This window comes from Cnephaeus nilssonii, assembly GCF_951640355.1.
Source record: "Cnephaeus nilssonii genome assembly, chromosome: 4".
In the NCBI taxonomy this organism is placed as follows: Eukaryota; Metazoa; Chordata; class Mammalia; order Chiroptera; family Vespertilionidae; genus Cnephaeus; species Cnephaeus nilssonii.
Genome location: NC_137075.1, coordinates 58,091,192 through 58,111,090, shown reverse-complemented (window position 1 = coordinate 58,111,090; position 19,899 = coordinate 58,091,192). Strand labels below are relative to the sequence as shown.

Below are 19,899 nucleotides of genomic sequence, written 5' to 3'. Positions count from 1 at the left end.
TGCGGCTTTTCAACAGAAGCAGGACACCCCAGCAGGAGGGTCACTCTGGAACTCGGATGACACCACTGGGGAGATCCAGAGCCACACCTGCACCTCCCCACCTGTCCCAGCCCTGCACAGAGAGTGCTGGCGGGTAGCTAGTGGACAGATGGATGAGTGAATTTCCCCAGAAGAGCTATTTCTTTCAGTCCCTCTATATTTTCTGGCAAACCTTTGAAAGTCTAAGGAGCATATAGTTCTTTTCCTCCTTTTTGTCGGAGTTAGAACCAGTTAGAAGAAGGAGTGATGGAGGGAGACACCAGTCCCTTACATCCACCCCAATAAAGATCTAGTCTGTGAGGGTATTTGGTCTTACACTTCACACAAAATTCTTTGAGTTGCCTTTTTCCAATGAACTTGGCCCCATAAGACATATATTAACCTATCATTTCTAAACGGCCCATTCTGTTCTTTTCTTACATGTGCAAGTCCTTACTGAAACATACTGTCCTACACAATGAAAATCAATTACTGAGCTATGGACTGCAAAACCTAGGCCAGGTATATTTTTGTTTGTTTTTTGTTGTTGTTTTTATATATTTTTATCAGTTACATTTTATTCAGATTGTTATATTTTTAAGAAATTGCATTGTACTGAGGTGGAAGGAAATATATTGCCTAACAATTTAAGATTCCAAGGACCTCATGGATGATTGGAGCTGGGAAAAGAAGCACATCATTTTAATAAACGGAGTTTCTTCATAGACATTGGGACGAAAATGACACCAACAGTGGATGGAGACTGGATTCAACCGTTGGTGAATGTGAAGCTACCACACTGACAAGCTTTCAGACTTCCTGGGAGGGAAGGAAAGGTGACCCTGACATTTGCTGCCTCTGTTTCTAGGTCAAATTGTCTTAATATCCGGAGTTCATGGGTAAAAATATATTTCTCTTCTAAAGTCAGAGTTCAAGATTCCACAAGTAACTAATTCAGTGGTCTGGGTTTCTGTTTTGTTTTGTTATTAATCCTCACCCGAGAATATGCCTTTCATTGATTGTAGAGAGAGAAGTGAGAGGTAGAGAAAAACTTCGACTTGAGAGAAAAACATCGATCGTTTGCCTCACGCACATGCACTGGCCCTCTAACCACTGTGGTGCACAGGGCACTCTAACCACTGAGCGCACTGGCCAGGCAGTAGTCTGGGTTTTTTAAAATTTGGTGCAAATGCCCTGAAGTGATTTAGTTACAATTTTGCTGATTTTGTCATTGGGCAAAGTAATGATAATGCTGCGATCATAACAACAGGCACAGCCTAGTAAACAATAGAGAATTCTTTATAAGAAGCTTCTATCACAACTTCTTATGTCATAAGGAATGCACCCGTGGTGAAGGGCTAAAACCTCCCAGGGCAGCAAATATTAGAAACCAGAGGCCCAGTGCACGAATTCATGCACCAGTGGGGTCCCTAGGCCTGGCCTGCAGGATCGGGCCAAAACCGGCACTCTGATATCCCTTGAAGGGTCCTGGATTGCGAGAGGGCACATGCCAGGCTGAGGGACCCCACCGGTGCACAATTGGGGCTGGAGAGGGACATGGGAGGTTGGCCAGCCGGGGAGGGACAGCGGGAGGGCTCCAGGATGTATCCGGCCTGTCTTGCTCAGTCCTGACCAAACGGAACGGACCCCAGCAGCAAGCTAACCTACCCACCGACTGTCTGCCCCCTGGTGGTCAGTGCACATCATAGCAAGCAGTTGAGCAGCCTTAGCATATCATTAGCATATTACGCTTTGATTGGTTGAACAGATGACCGGACAACCGGACACTTAGCATAGTAGGCTTTAATTATATAGGATGTTTTCCTTATGGTAAACCCAGAGCTGAAATTTGCCTTCTAAGTACCACCCAGTGGTTCCAGCCTGGCCTTGCATGGCGATACAAAACAGATATATTCCCTCTTCTCGATGGCCATTATCCAAGATGTTAATTCAGCTCTCACGTCTGGCCTCCTGGGCCATCTCTTCCCCAAAGCCTTCAACCATTCCCTGAATTTCCAGAGTTCTCAGCTCCTTTCCAACCTGATCCTGCTCTTCTGAATGTGCTCATTTGTCAATATTCCTTTTTCCGTGTTTCTAACTTAAAAAATAATTCACGTAAGTGGCTATAGCAATTAAGATTCTAAACCATCTTTTTGTTGTAATGTTAGCACAGTGTACTAGACACATTAATTCTTACTACTTGACTTAGATGTTTACATTTAGAATAAAAAGCCTCTTTCTCTCTGTGTTTAAGTCTCTATCCACTGCTGAAATCCAGCAGGCCCATGAGTGAAGCTCCCTCTGACGGTGTCATCCTAAATTTCAGCCTGTGATCTCATTCCAGTGCCTGGGTCTCCCAGACCACATCATCGGGACTTAGGGAAGCTCATTTTGGAGTCAGTCAATCACAGGTAGAAAAGCAAGGCATGGACAGTGATCTTTATCTGTTTCCTTATTTTCATGTATAGATATTCCCCCACTCCACTCCCTTCAAATTGGTAGTTCCATTATGTTCCAGAAGTAAATTAGAAAACAGCGAATCCTAAACTTCTTTGGAAATGTCTTTTTAAAAAGCATCTCTTGATTTTGGTACCAATCATAAACATTACAGATAATAATTGTATCAGAAGCCAACCAGTCTGAGGTTTTAGTCACTGGTTCTCTAATGTTAGATACGCGATCAGTACAGAGCACCACCCTGTGGTGAGGTGGGGGAATGGCAGTGTTCCACAGTAGAGCCACAGGTGGGAAATGAGAAGAGCCCAGCCCTAGACTTCACGTGTGTGAAAGTCAGACACAGAAAAGCTATGCTCTGACAGCCATGGCTCCCCGAGATGCTAACTGTGACAACATGATGCTCTTTCTTGGGAAACACAGTCCTGACATCGACCTAGTGTGCCACTGGGCAGGATCTACCATCGCTGATGCGGGCAGTGCTCCTGTACAGGTGTGCAAAGGGGCTGCGAAGGTGCGGGCATGGGTGCCTCGTCTGAACCTCGGACGCCCGTTCTTTTATTCTACTGCTCCCAAGGCTGGCATAGGAGCCAATAGAATACGCACAGGATTCGACTCCATGTGATTGGATTCCTTGTTTGGGAAGCAAATTTTATCTAATGTATATGTTTATCCTACACACAAGAAAAAACAAAGTGTCCCTCCCCATCCTCACAACCCCCGGACTTTAAGCCCATGCCGCTAATATCTCCAGCAGTTTATAGGTTAATCAAAGAGATATACTTTTAAACTTCTATTTGTGTCATGTGTGTAAATTATGTATTAGAAGTAGATATACTTTTAATTTCAGTAAATCAATAATAAAAGAAATAACTTTTCAGAGTAGTTTTATATAAGAGGAAAAACTTTTTTTTTTCAGTTTTTTTCACTGCCAACCACATGTTTAACTAAATTGAACCATTTTCTTTTCTTTGCAAGTTAGAGAATTAGACCCTAGAGAATTTTTATAAACCTGTTAGTACTAACTGTTCTTTTCTTCTGTCTGATTTTTAAAAAAAATTTTTTAATTGATTTCAGAGAGGAAGGGAGAGGGAGCGAGAAATAGAAACATCAATGATGAAAGAGAATCATTGATTGGCTGCCTCCTGCATGCCCCCTACTGGGGATTGAGCCCGAAACCTGGGCATGTGCCCTTGACTGAATCAAACCCGGGACCCTTCAGTCCACAGGCCGACGCTTTATCCACTGAGCCAAACCAGTTAGGGCTTCTGTCTGATTTTTTTAATTGAGCAAGAAAAAATTACAATAATATGTTACTGGCTTTACAACAGCATAAACTTTCTTCTATTGAGCAATCACCACAAGTGAGGCAGATTACATTAACACAGGTTAAAAGAATTGTTTTCCTCTTAGAGAATACAAATATTCAACTTACCTGTCTTTTCATTTAAAAAAATATAATAGTAAACTATGCCCAGCGTATAGTAAACCTACAACTTTGTTTCACACATAGGCACTTAAGGAGAGAAAGGATGGTGGAAAAGTGAACAGATGAAGAAGAAACAGGAATAGGAGAAGAGAATGAGGGGAGAAGGCAGAAGAAAGAGAAAGAAACAGGAAAAGGGAATGAGAGACACACCAGAAATGAAGAAAGGACGAGTAGTAGCCAGGGGAGGCAGGCAGGGGGCAGTGTAGAGACGCGAGCTGAATTAAACTTTCCTTGTCAAACTTCCCTTTGCTCCCTGGGTGTTGCTGTCCTCTGAGAGTGGGTGAGCTATGCCCTGCACCTCATGACTTATTAACTGTCACCCTCTGATCTGGAGAAGACCCTCTTTTAGAGGGATAATCAGCAGGGAGGGGACATAAGAGGAAATTCCCCTCGGGGTCAAGACGGAGGTGATCTGAGTGAGTCCACTGTGAGTGCCAGAACAACCGGCCCATGACCTCTGACAAGCGCTTACCTCCTCAACCATCTGCTTGACCTTCTTCTGCTGGCAATGCACCATGTCATCCAGATGTCGGATCCGTTCCCGGAGGCTGGCCGACGCCTCCTCCAGCTGCTGATACCTAACACAACAGAGGAGAGAGCCACTGAGTCCCACACCACAGGTGTGCACGGCATCGAGAGTCACCGCTGGGAAGGAATGTTGCCAAAAACAAGAAGGGAATGCCAAGATGTGTGTCCTAGGTGATTACCTCAAGCAACCACCTCATGGTGGAAGGAACAGAGGGCTCTTTTCACGTACCCACTTGTAAGTTTCCTCTGTATAGGGACAGTTACACTTTCCAGGCACCGAGAGGGAATCTGCTGGTACCATGTGCAGGTATGAGAGGCTGTCTGTTTTGGAGTTAATATGATATCGGAACAGCCAGTAAATTACGTTGATTAAGGGAACAGAGAAGGAGAGGCATCTAGCAACACAACAGAATATCTTAAATGAGAGCTCCCAGCAGAGCCCTGGGAAGTCTGGAATTATCCTTGTTCTGTATGAGATTATGTTGGGAGAATGGGAAACCTGTTGAAAGACCGTCTCTTCACCAAAACAGACTGAACTGCATCGTACAACATTTCACACTTTGGTTTGAAAATAGCAAACACTATTCTCTGACTTTGCTGGTTTCAAAGAAACCAAAGGACCCAGCAGATGGGGGGCCCTGGACCGGACCACTGGTGCAGGGTCTGGTGGTGAGCTCACCGCTTCCCACCTCTGCCAGGTTCCTCGTCAGCGCTACATTAAAGACCAGGCAAGACCCCTATGACTCTGCAAACTCTGAAGTTGCATAAGAGGAAGGAAAACAGGTATTTTTTCAGCAAATGCTATGTGGCAGGCAGTATGTCCAACATGTCCCTCATGATAATAACCCAGTGAGATGGATGCCGTTATAATCATCACAACTCCCTCCTCCTTTAAAAAAGAATTCCCATTTCCAAGATTGGCAAAGATCTCGGGGAGGATAAGGAACTTGCCCCAAATGCTCAAACCATCCCAACCTTGTTCCCTTTCGCTAAGGGGCCACACGAGGCCTTTCAGCCTTTTGGTTCCTAGAAGAGTCCACGCACTACTTCTGCGTTTTCCACGCAGGGCTTCGTACACTCAGAGACAGGGGACAAGGCAAGATCTGACTGAGCAAGGTTTGGAAACACAGAAAGACATTTTAAACTTAGCTTCCATGGCAACAATATTAATCATAGTTGATGTTTTCTCATCAACAAGGTGCATCCTGTGAAGTTCAAGGTTATGGAGAACATTGGCAGACTGAACCTTTGCACTGTGACAGTGCAAAATTAAAATGTGTGCCACGGCTGTAGGATGTGGCTGTTAGGCTCCTAAAGAAACCAGCTCCATACGGGAAGCTCTCAAGCACTGTTTTCTGCAGGAAGAGATGGCCAGGTGAGTGGAAAGTGAAAGGACCAAGTGAGCCCCCACACACACAGCACGTCCACCATCAAAACCCATCGCAAGCCCTGGTTGGTTTGGCTCAATGGATAGAGCGTCAGCCTGCAGACTGAAAGGTCCCAGGTTTGATTCCAGGCAAGGGCACATGCCTGGGTTGCGGGCTCGATCCCCAGTGGGGGGGGCGTGCAGGAGGCAGCCAATCAATGATTATCTCTCATCATTGATGTTTCTGTCTCTCTCTCCTTCTCCCTTCCTCTCTAAAATCAATAAAATATATATTTAAAAAAAAAAAAAACCCATTGCAAGATCAAGGGCGTTGCATCTTACCTTTCGTTGTCAGAGTCGGTTATTTCCCCGGACATTTCTGTTTCGTGCTCTAGGAGTTGTAGTTGCAGCTGATGGCGTTCCTAAAACAGACAGACACTGGCATGTTCACCAATGGATGAAACCAAGTTGGACAGAGAATGTGTACCTCTGTCGAGTCCAGCACTGGTGAGCTCAAGTCTATATGAAACACACTGTGAGTTTTACACGCCCACTCACCAGAGTCCTAACGAAGCTCAAAAACGCCAAACTTGTTGGTGTGTGTTTCTGGGCGTATTTATGGGTTAGAGACAAACACCTTGGATAAAGCCATTCACAGTATTCTGCCAGCCTAGGCTCAGGTGCCTTGTGAAATTTGTAGTTCTAAATAATGATAATCAATACTCTGTATCAGTGGCCTGTGATACTGCAAAAATTCTTGATTATTTTCTGCAGCAACTAGCAAGGCTCTATAAATGCCTATAGACTAACCTGGGGCGGGTGGGGGGGGGCGGTGTTTACATAGGTATGTTCACCTGTAAAAATATACTGTGGTCATAAGAACAACAGCTCCCAGCAATGTCCACATCCTGACCTCTGAACCCTGCAAATATGTCACATTACTTGAGAAAAGGAACTCTGCGGGTGTGATTAAAAGTTAATGGAAAATTACCTCGGAATATCCATTTGGGCCCTTCCTGGAGGGAGGGTCAGAGTCAGAGAGAAACAGGGATTGGAAAATGCTACCTGCTTTTCCAAAGCTAGGGGAGGGCCATGAGTCCAGGAATATGAGTGGTCTGAGAAGTTAGGAAAGGCCAGGAAATTGTTCTCCTCTGGAGCTTCCACATCTCAGAGATGCCCCCCAACAAACTCTTACTTGTTACATAGATTCCAAACCTCCTTCCTGCAAGATTATTAAAAGCAAGTCTTTGAAAACGTAAGTCCCACAACTTCTGAAGCTGTAAGCCGTGGTATACCAGGAGGCAGCCACCCTGGCAGGAAGAGAATATTACCATCCATGTATTTGGTCAAAAAGGAAGACGGACTTCCGGTGGGGTTTTGTTGTTATTTCTCAGTCTATACAGGAAATGCACGTTCTTGCTGCCCAGCTTGGGCAGGATGACCCCTGCCCCCACGTGGTAGGCGATGGGCCGGAAGTTTACATTAGGCCTGAAATAATAATGATGAACCTTTCACAAGTGAGCCTCCCTTCTAACCCCTTCCCCCCAAAAGCTGTCATAAGTAGGGCAAGGCCTAATTTGGAGCATACTTTAAAAGTTCGATAATTTTCTAAATTGAGGTTGAACAAATCTTAAGTGTACACCGCCCAATCATTTCTTACATTTGTATACACCTGATTACCTGGTGAAACCACCACCCAGATCAAGGCATAGAGCATTATATGTTCTGCAGGAGGTCCCTGGGAGAACACACTCCTTAAAAGGTTGTTACGGACCACAGAAGAGTGTTCTGAATACAATACTCAAAAAGAGAAACAATAAACTGTGGTATACAGCAGAGAAGCCATTCAAAAGCACATGGTCTGTCCTTGAGCAAAATCCAGAACTCAGTGTGAGCAGGACACACACACCGCCACAGGGGTGTGACACAGATTTGGCCCAATTCCTGCTCTCAAAGATTTACCCCTGAAGGGGAAAGAGCAGTCGATCAGTATTCCTAATCTTAGCTAATAAAGCAAACCTTTCTCTAGCCTAAATGGAAAAGAAGACAATACATTTTCAACTACTAAAGAAAAAGCCCTCGCCGAAACCGGTTTGGCTCAGTGGATAGAGCGTCGGCCTGCGGACTCAAGGGTCCCAGGTTCGATTCCGGTCAAGGACATGTACCTTGGTTGCGGGCACATCCCCAGTAGGGGGTGTGCAAGAGGCAGCTGATCGATGTTTCTCTCTCATCGATGTTTCTAACTCTCTATCCCTCTCTCTTCCTCTCTGTAAAAAATCAATAAAATATATTTAAAAAAAGGAAAAAAAAGAAAAAGCCCTCATATCAGGTCCACATGGAAATCGGGGGGAGGAAAGCGGGAAATCAGAATCACAAGGGTTCAAAGAAGATAAGCTAAAAAACAGATCCAGCTTTAAAAGGCTGACTCTGGGGCAGACATTTAAGCAAGTTTGTAACAAAATAAAAGTGCCAGCCCCCAATTTCTGAGGCCCTGCTGGGTATACGCCAGACACTGTGCTTAGTACTTTGCATAGATTTTTCTCATTCTTCCTCCCAAAGCCCAAGGAAAGAACCATGATTATCAGTGTTTTACAGAAGAGGAGACCGAGTTTGGAAAAGTCAACTCACTGCCCACAACTAGAAAGCGAGGCAAGACTCAAACCCTAGGTCGGTCTCACTGCAAAACCTATATTCTGAACCACCACGGGGACCTTGCTTCTCTGTCCTGAGAGACAACTGTCACCTGGAGGGAGCGTGTGTGAGAATGGGCATCTTCTGCTCTTGTAGGAGAACAGGAGCATGGAGCCCGCTCTCCCTCCCGAGACCTAGAATACGCCCCTGCCGCCTGATCCTCAGTGTCACCACCTCCCACCAACACGATGGTCTTAATCACCTCACATCCTCTCTTCAATAAAAGACAGGGTTCTGTTTTCCAGGGGAGAGGTGAAATGGTCATTGACTCTTTAGTTGTTCAAGTCCCTCCCAAATAACGATATTCCCAAGGCCGAAGCTCCATGGCACTGAATTCAATGCCCTTCCCACTCAGGCTCAACCTCACCTTGTCAGGGGAGGGGCTTAAGATGCAGACATGGGGGTAAGGAGACCTCTTCTCAGAATCACTTGGAGGCCCAGATGTTGGCCTTGCTCACGTCCTCATCCCCCCTCCCACCGTCATCAGAATCTCAGCACCCAGCATGAGTGTGGGGTGCTGATAAGTCACGGTCCTGGCAGGTCACCACTGTTCTGCAAACTCACATGTGGCTAGAGAGCCATTTACCAGAAATCAGTCCCAGGCTTGGCCCTCAGCCGCCTTTCCCCCAGAAGTCAGCTGTCACCTGCTAAAGGTCACAGGCCCCTCTTTTTTCCCTCCCTTCCTTCCTTTTCTTTCTTCTCTCCACCATTTCTTCCCTTTTCTCCACTTCTGCCTAACCTCTGGCCTCCTCCCTTTCTCTAGGCTTCATTATCTCAGCTGAGCGCCTGCCTTCCCAGCACAGCCCCTGTCCTCACCCACAGAGAAACATGCTGCCCCCCCACTCTGAAATGTGGGGTGTCAGAGAAAAGCCACCCTTCAGACACACTCCCAGAAACAACAGGCTTGTGGTGCAGATGTAACATCTAAATAGGACTTGACCATTCAACTAAGTTCATGCTTGAGGCCCCAGCAAAGCAAGAGCCACTAAAATATTCATTTTTGTAAATAATTTTAAATGTATGGCTTTTTAAAAATGGTCATCAGGGAAAAATTAGAACTTCCGTGGACTTCCCATACTTTGACAGCTTGGTCTTTTCTTTGAACTCACACATTGCAGGGCTGAGAAGTATCAGTGCTGTGGGCGTCTGAGGCCTCCACGCAGGCCTGCAGGGGGCTGCGGAGAAGCCGGGCATCTGGGCCAGTGGAATAGACAGGAGCTGTGTCTGTTACCTTTTCCATGCGCTCGATCAGCCTGTCCAGCTCCCCAATCCTCTGGTCTTTCTCTTCCAGGCTGATCTCTGCCGCCTGCATCTTCTTATTGGCTTCTTCAATCGTTTTCAGAAAACTATTGGTTTCTTCCTGCAAAAGCAACACACGTCCTCAGCAGAGCCATGGAGACCCCAGACTACCAACCAGGGTGTTGCTAACGATGCCTCTAATGCATGACGTTGGGGCCTAGATGCATCACGTGGCTTTTTAATAAGCCTAGTCATTTTCCCCCTTTTTCCCTCGAGTCCTTCCGTGTAAAACGAGCCTGCGAAGGTTATTTAGCCCTTGACTAGACACTTAGAATGTCAATATATGTGCCAACAATGTGAAGCGGATGAAGGCCAGATCTGGAGTTGAATGCAGAATACCCACATCTTTCTCCCTTATTGCAAAGCACCAGCTCAGTCCATCTCTCGGCACATTTAAGACGCCTGTAAGGACACAGGTTAGGGCAGACCTGGCGTCCCTGCCTTCAAGAAACGTATGCTATCCTAGGGAAGCCAAGGTGTGAGGCATACAGCCCCTCTCCAATCAGGGGTACAGAGAAGGCCACGCAAAGGGCGGGGAGAGCGTGCGGGCTTCCCAAGGGCAGGATACTGCTGGCTGTGGGAATGGCAGGCCCTTACTTTCACGGCTCCTAGGGAATGTGGGTAGGATTGGGGACAGGAAGGAGGAAATTCCTGGTAGAGATGAGCAAATGGGGAGAGGAAGGACACAGCTGCAGGCCTAGGACCTGCCTGGATGCTGGCGAACCGTCAGATTAGCGAGAGAAAGGGATGGATTTACAGCCAGAGATTGGGGGCTATTCTGAGAAGGGAGGGAGATGATTAAAGAAAAGGAGGGAGAAGGGAAGGGAGTGGATGAGCAAACAACAAATTCCTTGAGCCCTCACCCAGTAGTTAGTCCACCAGCTCACCTCCAGCCAGAAACCATACCACAGGGTGGGGCACAAGTAGGAATACAGTTGTGAGTATGCCAAACACGGAGTTTATTCTTGTATTGTGATTTATTAATTCTTGTATTATTTCCATACGAACAACTGTGACCTACTTTTGCCCTCCCCCGTGTCTGAACCTCAGTGACAATACTGAACCAAAAACCCTGCTCTGTTCTGTTCTCCGCACCACGACGTACCAGGAGCGCCTGCTTCTCGGCGCTGTGCCGCTGCTGCTCTTCCTGCAGCTTGTCTTCGTACTGGCTGTACAGCTTCCTGGTCATCTCTCTCAACACCTCGGCGTTGGCTTCGTGGGAGGACTCCACCTACAGAGACACCCGTTTCAGAGCGGCAGCTTTGCCGGTGCCAGGGCACCAGCCCTTTTCACTCTGTATGTGTCACAGGTGGACACACAGAGGAGGTGACCCACGGCTCGGGCTCGGCAGAAGACAGAGGCAGCAGGAACTCATGGGCAAAGGGATCGAAGGCAGAAGGAAGGGAGTGAACAGGTGCACAGAAACTAAAACGTGGCACCTTATGCTAACGTACTTGATCTTATCAGGAAAAGTGTTCCCCATGAGCAAATTTTTCAAGAGGTAGAAACTAACCTAGGTATTAAACCGGCCTCCCAAATGTAGGCATTTTTAAATTGAATTCTCTATAAAATATGTCTATGCTCCACTGTGTTAACTCCATTCTTCAATGACTTTTCCTGCCTAATGTTCTTTTGATCCTGAAATTTAACTATTTTTTATTCTATTAGTTTTAATAAACCTTTTCCTCTGCATAATAGGTCCATGCCCTAATAGCACCCAGAAAGATATGTTCTTTTTAAGCCTTAAGTATTCTGTGTGGGCTGAGAAATAAGATTACTACATTATTGGGTCAGAGTAGAATCTATATAATAAAAACCCAGTGGTCGTAACGCCGTAACGACCAAAGACCAGTCACCAGGAGGCTGCATGTGCGGCGAGACACGCGCGGGTGGGCGGGGACTTGGGTGGGGACTTGGGCAGGACTCTGTGGAGTCCCGCAGTGCAGCGGGGTCTGGGGTCCCGGGTCTCCCGCGATTTCCCGCAGGTCTGGGTCTCGCGCAATTTTGCGCACTAGGTCACTAGTAAACTATAAAGTTAAAAAATTAAAAGGTTATCTGGAAGAGGAAGGGGGAAGTAGGAGTGGAAAGGGGATATTACAGATATAAATATTCTATTTCTGAATATACTTTGTTTTGTTTGTAGCACTGACTTTGAAGCCAAATAATTTCCCTGTTATAAAAAAATTAAGCTTCAAAAAATTATCTATCAAGACCACTTGATGGGAAAAGAATAGACTTTTCAACAGATGGTGCTGGCACAACCGGGTGGACACATGCAAAAGAATAAAACTGGACCGCTAACACACCACATATAAAATTACCTCAACATGGATCAAAGGCTTATATGCAAAGGCTAAAACTGTAAAACTCTTAAGAGAAAATGTGATGTAAATCTTTGTAACCTTTAAACAAACTTCTGTGCTTCAAAGAATACCATCAAGAAAGTGATGGGAGAAAATATTTGGGAGAGAGTGAGAAAATATTTGCAAATCACCTATCTAGTAACTTGTATCCTGAATATATAAAGAATAATTATAACGCAACTAGAGGCCCAGTGCATGATTGAATCATGCACGTGTAGGGTCCCCTACACGCTTTCGCTTTTCGCAGTGGCGCTGGGTGCCTGTCCGCTGGTGCACCAGGCCTTTCAGAAGCCTCCGGTCCGCGGCCGCTGAGGAGGGCTACCCTGCTGTTGAGATGGTCCGGGGCTACCCTGCTTTTGATGGTCCGCGGCCGCTGAGGGGGGCTACCCTGCTGTTGAGAGGCGCAGGGGGCGCCTTTCAATGGCCGCTGAGGGGGGCTGCCGCGGACACCTGGCTACCCTGCCGTTGAGAGGCGCAGCTGGGTGTCCGCGGCAGGCCCCCTCAGCGGCTGCGGATCTGGCCGTTGAGAGGCACAGGGGGCGGAAGTCCCGCCCCCTGCGCCTCTCAACAGCAGGGTAGCCCCCCTCAGTGGCAGCGGATCCGTGCCTCTCAATGGCCGGATAGGCCATCCCAAGTCCCGCGCCCCAGCCTCCCGCTGCCCAATCGTGGGCAGAGCGGAGTGATGGTAATTTACATGTTACTCTATTATTAGATAGGATAATAAAATATAAACAACCCAATTTAAAAATGGGCAAAGGGTCTGACAGGCACTCAAAAGAAGAGACACAGATACCGTAAGCACAAGATCACTCGTCGGCAGGGACACACACACCCGCAGTGAGGAACCACTGCCCACTCACTAGCATAGTCGTCAGCAGTGAGGTAACAGTGACAGGCACTGGTGAGAATGCGGAGAAACTGGAATCCTCTTACCCTGCTGCTGGGAAGGTAAAATGGTGCGGGCATATCTCTAGATTACCTTTCATATTGTTTGACTTTCCTCCCCACTGTATGTTCATACATTACTTTACAAAAACTACGTCAGAAAAGCAGGGAGGCCGTTGAAGAGTAGTTGTCCACATGGAGTTGAAGCTGCCCCGTTGGTTGCACTAACCAATAAATCATTAGGAAAGACATAAGCTCCTGTAAGAAATTTGGACTCATCCTTTCCATACCTTTGTGCTTCCTCAAATGTTGCATTTGGAAACATTCCCATCTGGTTTGGGCACTAAGGTGGGGGCTCCTCATGGCTCGGACAGACCCAGCTTAGGAGACGAGAAAAGTCAGTGGAGTAGTGGGTGGGCAGGGCTCCGGGTGGAGGTGGCCTGTGAACTTCATACCATTGACCTTATGCTGTCTGCAGCCCTTCCTTCCTGCTACCGCTTGTTCCAGAATGCTGAGTCTGCTGGATATGTAACCCTGGATAAGCGAGGTGTACTGGAACCTCAATAGGTTACCTGATGTTTACTGCAAAGATGCCCTCTAACTCCCCCTTCTTGTCACTAGACATGCTTTGGCACCCAGAAGCCACAAAATGAAAAATCCTGAACAGGGTTGTCATCAGCTGAGAGGGACCCAATGCATCCTGCACCCCATTTCCACTGCAAACACGGACTTCGGAAAGGGCTCGTCACCGAGTCCTGTTTCCTCTGCATCCAGGTCACGTGGGACACTCTGACTCCTATAACCTTATTTATTTGGGGGTCAAGTAAAGCATTAGTCTCTAAAACAGGCAACTGTAGGCTGGATTCAGGGGCTTGGTCTCCTTGGAAACAGCCAGACTGCCAAACTGCCTAATGATGGACCCAGACGCCAGACGCCGGATGCCAGCCCTGGAATAAACAGGAACGTCCAGGCAGACACACAGTAGACACTCAATACGGGGTGGGTCAAAAGTAGGTTTCAAGTGTGGGAAGACATTAGGAGCCCAGCAGTGGATTAAGCACAGCCTGGTGAGCAAGAGGGACATTGCCCAGAGTCCTGGTCACCCACCGGTTGTCTTTCTGTGTGCCCTTCAACTCTTCATTGTCAAACCACACAGAAAAGCGAGGGCCTCAGTGAAGCTGCTGAAATCGCAGCCCTGAGGGCATCCCAAGTGCCTCTCAGTACTAACAGCAGTGCCAGGGTGACTGTCGTCTCAGCAGTCCTTGAGGCCACAGGGCCCAAGGCAGGAGCACCCAGTGGGGGCTTTATGGGGCACCCCGATCTGGACTGACATTTGTGAGCACAGAAACCTCCTAGTGCCTTTAAGCCAAGCCCTCTGGGGTTGACCACAAAAGGGTGAGAAAATTTAACAAAGAGAACAGAGAAAAGGAAATAGAAGAGTTGAAGATGGGAGGAGAGAGGAGAAGGAAAGAAGAGAAAATTTAGTAGGAAATCTACGCCCCGCCCTACTTTACCTTCATTTTCAGCAGCTGGTTTTCAACTTGCGCGGCCTCTAACTGCCTCTGCTTTTCCCGCAGCTTGTCCATGGACACTTCATATGTCTGCTGCAGATTTCTGATTTGATCCTTAATGTTGCTATTTTCCAAAGTAACATCCACAAGCGTTTTCTAATGGGGTGAAAAATTTAAAAATTAATAAATAAAAAACACAGATCTTGTGGTGTGAGAAAACATGACCAGAGTCGTGCACGCACTAGGACACCTTTGCTGTTAACCACTGAAATAGAGGTCAGGCCACCGAGACGCCAACCCGGGACCCTGGTGTTTGAGGGGCTGAGGGCCCCCCTCCTGGTCAAGAGCTCTGTGGCCCTGTAGTTGGATGGACCAAGAACCTCCCCCATAACACCCCACCGCTGCTGCCAGTGCCCCCTGCCACTGCTTAGGATGGACGGCAATGGACTAAAATGGAGGCTTTCCAAGGAAAGTGTTCATAATACATGATTTCACATGGGGAAAAAATGGGTTTGAAAATAGTAAGTATAGAACAATCTCATTTTGAAAAAAAAAATGTATAAGCGTTTGTTCAAATGTGTTTATACAGAGAAAATTTTAAAAGACGAGCACAAAATTCATCCAAATCCAAATAATGGTTTTTCATATGTGATAGGATTATGGATGATATTTATTTTCCTCTTTGTGTTTTCTATACCTCCCAAATTCCCACAATGAAATCAGAAAATAAAATTATGTGTTTTGTAGAACAGAAATGTTTTCCTTTTTTTCTTGCAGGGGCCCTCACTTCTGTACTTTTGACTGCTTGCCAGGACGGAGACAGTGTGGCTGAGGTTGCTGTACGCCTGCATTGCTTCACCTTCCTCTCTTGGGCAGAGGAGGTGGTGGTGAAGGAGGACCAGGGAACAGGGTTCGGTGACTCAGACTAGTGCCTGACAAGCGTCAAACGCCTGTTGATTATTGTTCCAGGCCACCCACTGCAGCAAGAATGTTTAAACGAAGAGTGTTGCTCCTTAATGCTTCACGTTCTACTTTGTTAACTCTCTCTCCAGAGCCTAGAATGCCTCCCACTGGACACTGAGTTCTGAGCACCTCCCAGCACCCACCCTGGTCATCTATCATTTTAAATCAGAAGATCTGGTGTTGGACACTTTCTCAACCCTTTGTCCTCTTTGTAGATGGTAAGTCTCTGAAGTGCCCCAAATCCTTAGCCTCCAATTTAAATAAAAAGCCTCATTCCTAAACATACTTGAATCAGAAAAAGAATTTTCGATGGTAATAAACACGGGAGGCCATGGAATCACAGAACACTGAAGCTGCCAGAGGATACAGAAGCCACATGGCCCAACCACCCCTTTCCTAAGTCCCACTGGCTCTACAGATACTTGTAGATACTCTTGTGCTCATGAATCTACCTCTGGACCAAGAGACCCGGGTTCTAGCCCTGGCTCTGCCACTAGCTAGATACCTGATAAAGTCATTTCCCTCTGTTGGCTTCAGTCTGTTTATACATAAACAAGGGGGTTGGAGATCATCTCAACAGTTCTTTCCAGCTCTGATGTTCTATGAAATCAGACCAAGGGTCTGGTCTCGCTGTACATAACAATGAAAAGAGGGTATAATGGACAATGGAAGAGGTTGGGGCCTCGAAGAAGTAAGAAGTCAACTATATTCAGACTCAGGTGTTTCCTGGCTGTGAGATCATACCTTTCTTTACTGCCTTTCTTCCCTCCTTTTCCCCCCTATTTCTTCTTCCTCCCCTTCTTCTCCTTCTCCTTTTTAATAATGGTTTTTAATATTTTCCTTATAAGGTTACTCTGTCTGCCCAAGACTAAGAGGCTGGACCATAACTAGGAATCAGTCAAGTACCTGGGCTATGGTTGACCATGTCCTAACAGCTGACCTCTAAAGTAAATGCCTGGAGTGTCAGCAAGATAGCAAATCAGAAGGACCCTGGGGAAGAAAACCCAGAAACAGCAGAGATACAGGCCAGGTGTGAGATCAGGTGAGGCACAGCATCTCCTCGCTGGCCGGGAATGAGATGTCCAAGAGGGAAGGAGAGGGAGCCTTGGCGAGCCCCCTTGATGGCAGGAGTCAGGGAAAACAAAGGCTGCTGGATGGAGCAGGGCCTGGCCTGAGGCCAGGGGAACGGGCATGCGGTATGGAGAGCCAGGAAAAGGGTGGGACACAGAGGCCCCAGCAGAAACGGGCTCCCAGACACATCCAAACAAGGGGCCCGCCCAGGCCCGCTGTGGGACATTGGCCACGCTTTGCTTTTGGCCATGCTGCCCCAGCAGCTGTTATTAGAGAACACCAGGTTCTAGGGGAAGTGGGTAACCCTAACATGGAAATCTGTTTGCTTATCTGAGAAGTTATTTATATGGAACCAGAGAGGATGTGAAATGGCTTATGGAACTTTTAAGAGGAGGGGAGAAAGATAAGAGCCACATATAGCTGGAGGTGAGGCAGAAACTACTGTTTGCATATTTAAAAACTAAACCCAAGGGACGCAGCTTCAGGTGAATATATGCTTTGTTCTGGTCATTTTCAAGTTGATTTGCATGTTAGATGGAGGAGAGGCTCAGTTGGAAGAACATCAATGGGCAGCATCTGAGGGGTAAACTCCCAGCAAATCAAATTAATCAAGAGATCAAGCCCCTAGAAGGGGTGGACACACACAGTTGCACAAATGTAAGACCCTGAGGCTTTAGAGAAAGGCTCTCTAAACAGGTTCAAGGACCTCCTTTAACCTGTCCGGTGCTACAAGAGACTCTTTAAAATGCATATTATTTCTTTTCATGCAAAATAATTTCTAAATTAGGAAAAAGTGCTTAACAGCCAGTCATGAATACAGGTTGCCTTCTGTCCTGTGATTGGGTGGAACTTCCTGTAAACCAGGGCTGCAGGGGGGGGCGGGGGGGGGCTGATGACACTGACACTTAAGACCACTTGGGGATCTAGAGGAGCAAGTGACATCTCCAGCATGAAACTCAGGATCTGAACCCCCATTTTACTGAGGGCAAAACAACTGCAACACAAAGGTTCAGAGGCTCAGCTTGGAAGCACCACTTTCAGCTTCCTTCACCGTCTTCCCTGCATGGCCTTCACTGCAGCCAAGCTTAAAGGATTCCGCGTGAGGAGCTGAGGACATTCTGTGACTCACATGTGTTTCTACAAAGGCAGGGGGCCACTCTGGTTAGGCCTGCCTGCCCTCCAACAGACGGCACCCCACCTACCAGTGAGAGAGGAATACCTGCAGGTCAATGGAGTCTGACGCCAGCGCCGAGTTCGTGGCATTAAAGCTGTCCAGGGCCGACGACTGTGTTTCGATGTGATTCTCCAGGTAGTCCTTCTGAGCCTGTGAAACCTGGACAGAGAGAAGAGACAGATTCACAAAACCAACCCAGACACCCCCAGGAACCTTTGCTTGGGCTGGAACTGTCTCCTGACAGCAGCCACATCCACCTCAATGACGGTTCGTGGACAGCCTCAAATTAAAAAGTCAACATCTGCAGGACCCAGAGACCAGAAAGACAGGAAGACTTCTCCTTTGGATAGTTTGTACACATTCATATACTGGGCCCCAGCCCTCACAACAACACTATGTGGCAGCCACACATCGGCCTTTATGGGGAGGAAACAGAATCAGAGAAGGTAAGGAAATTGCACCCACAGGCCTAAGAAGTGGCACGGCTGGAACTCGAACCCAGGTGGAATATCTTCTTGGGCCTTATTGTTCTTTCTACCCACCCTAGAAAGAATATACTTGGGGCTCACTCCATTCTCAAGAGTTGTTTCGTGGCTGCTGCTGTTGTTGGGTTGTATTGGTTGGGTGTGTGCATTTGATACTTTGAGAGAGTTCATCAGAGGCCCATCTTGAGCTAAAACTTATAGGAGGACTGGCTAGAGAGGGGCAGGGAGGCAGCAGAGCTAGGGGAAGGGATCTGGGTAGGCTCAAGGGTGATCCTTGTGAGAGCCGCAGAAAGCAGCCAGCACGATACAGGAGGTGCACCCTGAGGATGGGACAGAGAGCTGGAACAGCCCGCCGGGACCCGGAATGGGTGGTGTGCTGTTGTTCGGGGTGTGTTCACATAGCAGTCGTTTAGCAATCAGTCTGGCTGCAGTGTGTGGTGTGGCCTGGAGGAGGAGGAGGCTGTAGGCAGAGAGACAAGCTCCTGTGACAGTTCTGGCATGAGACAACAAGGGTTATTTGAGCAGAGACCTGTTATTCATCTTTGCAAATCCAATCCTTTAGCATTAATTAAAGTTGTTAGTGTCCGTCACTGGAGAGCTGAGTGAATTTCCATTAGTAGGAGAGGATTTTACAAATCGCTTCCTACGTGCCAGGGAGAATGGCTGGGTGGCTGTGTTTATAAACCCCTGCCCCTGGAATGAAGGCAGTAGGTCTTACTTAAGCAGATACTCTCACAGCCAAGCCGTAAAGTAAACTCTGATGCATGGCTGTTGTAACTGTGCTCCGGTCCGGCAATGACTAACTCTTATGGAGAGTATGTCATAGACACATGGACTTTTTTCTTCAAGATTATTAATCACAAATATTTATTTTTTAATTTTTCTCACAAGCATTAGCTTGGTTAAATCAGAGGAAGGTTGTCTTTTCTTAAATTTTGATGCAGTAACAGTCACATAGTTCAAACTTTTAAAAAGTGTAAAAGGTATGCACTAAAATAATCTCCCAGTCTCATCTGCTTAGGTACCGCCTTTCCTAATTTGCCCTTCAATTAAGAATCACTGTTAATTACTTTCTTGATTATGTTTTTAGCAACTTTTTGTGCACACCCAAAACAATCTAGATACATTTATTTACCCTTCCTGTTTTACATAAGTGGTAGCATTACAATACATTACATTATCTTGAATCTTGCTTTTTCATCATCTACTCTATAATCTTTGTAATCGTTCCATCTCCTTTTGAAGAACTTAGTCATTCTTTTCATTCTCTCTTTTTTAAAAAAAATATATTTTATTGATTTTTCACAGAGAGGAAGGGAGAGGAATAGAGAGTTAGAAACATCGAAGAGAGAGAAACATCGATCAGCTGCCTCCTGCACACCCCCTACCGGGGATGTGCCCGCAACCAAGGTACATGCCCTTGACCGGAATTGAACCTGGGACCCTTCAGTCCGCAGGCTGACGCTCTATCCACTGAGCCAAACCAGTTAGGGCTCTCTCTCTCTTTTTTTACAACTCTGTTCTATTGTAGAGATATAATTTCCCTGGAATTTATTCACATATAATTCTGTCCCAATAGCACATAAGTTGTCACCACAGCAT

General features: G+C 46.8%; 1 protein-coding gene across 2 annotated transcripts in view; it reads right to left on the bottom strand.

Moving 5' to 3' along the window:
* MYZAP (myocardial zonula adherens protein) overlaps positions 1-19,899 on the bottom strand; it is a 92,029-nt gene that overhangs the window by 41,851 nt on the left and 30,279 nt on the right. For both annotated transcript variants that reach the window (XM_079768055.1, XM_079768054.1), the window contains exons 5-10: positions 17,858-17,971; positions 14,608-14,760; positions 10,951-11,076; positions 9,778-9,906; positions 6,198-6,277; positions 4,434-4,539 (exon numbers count right to left, since the gene is read on the bottom strand). In XM_079768055.1, coding sequence (XP_079624181.1) covers positions 4,434-4,539; positions 6,198-6,277; positions 9,778-9,906; positions 10,951-11,076; positions 14,608-14,760; positions 17,858-17,971 — 708 coding nt within the window. The remainder of the gene's footprint in view (positions 1-4,433; positions 4,540-6,197; positions 6,278-9,777; positions 9,907-10,950; positions 11,077-14,607; positions 14,761-17,857; positions 17,972-19,899) is intronic.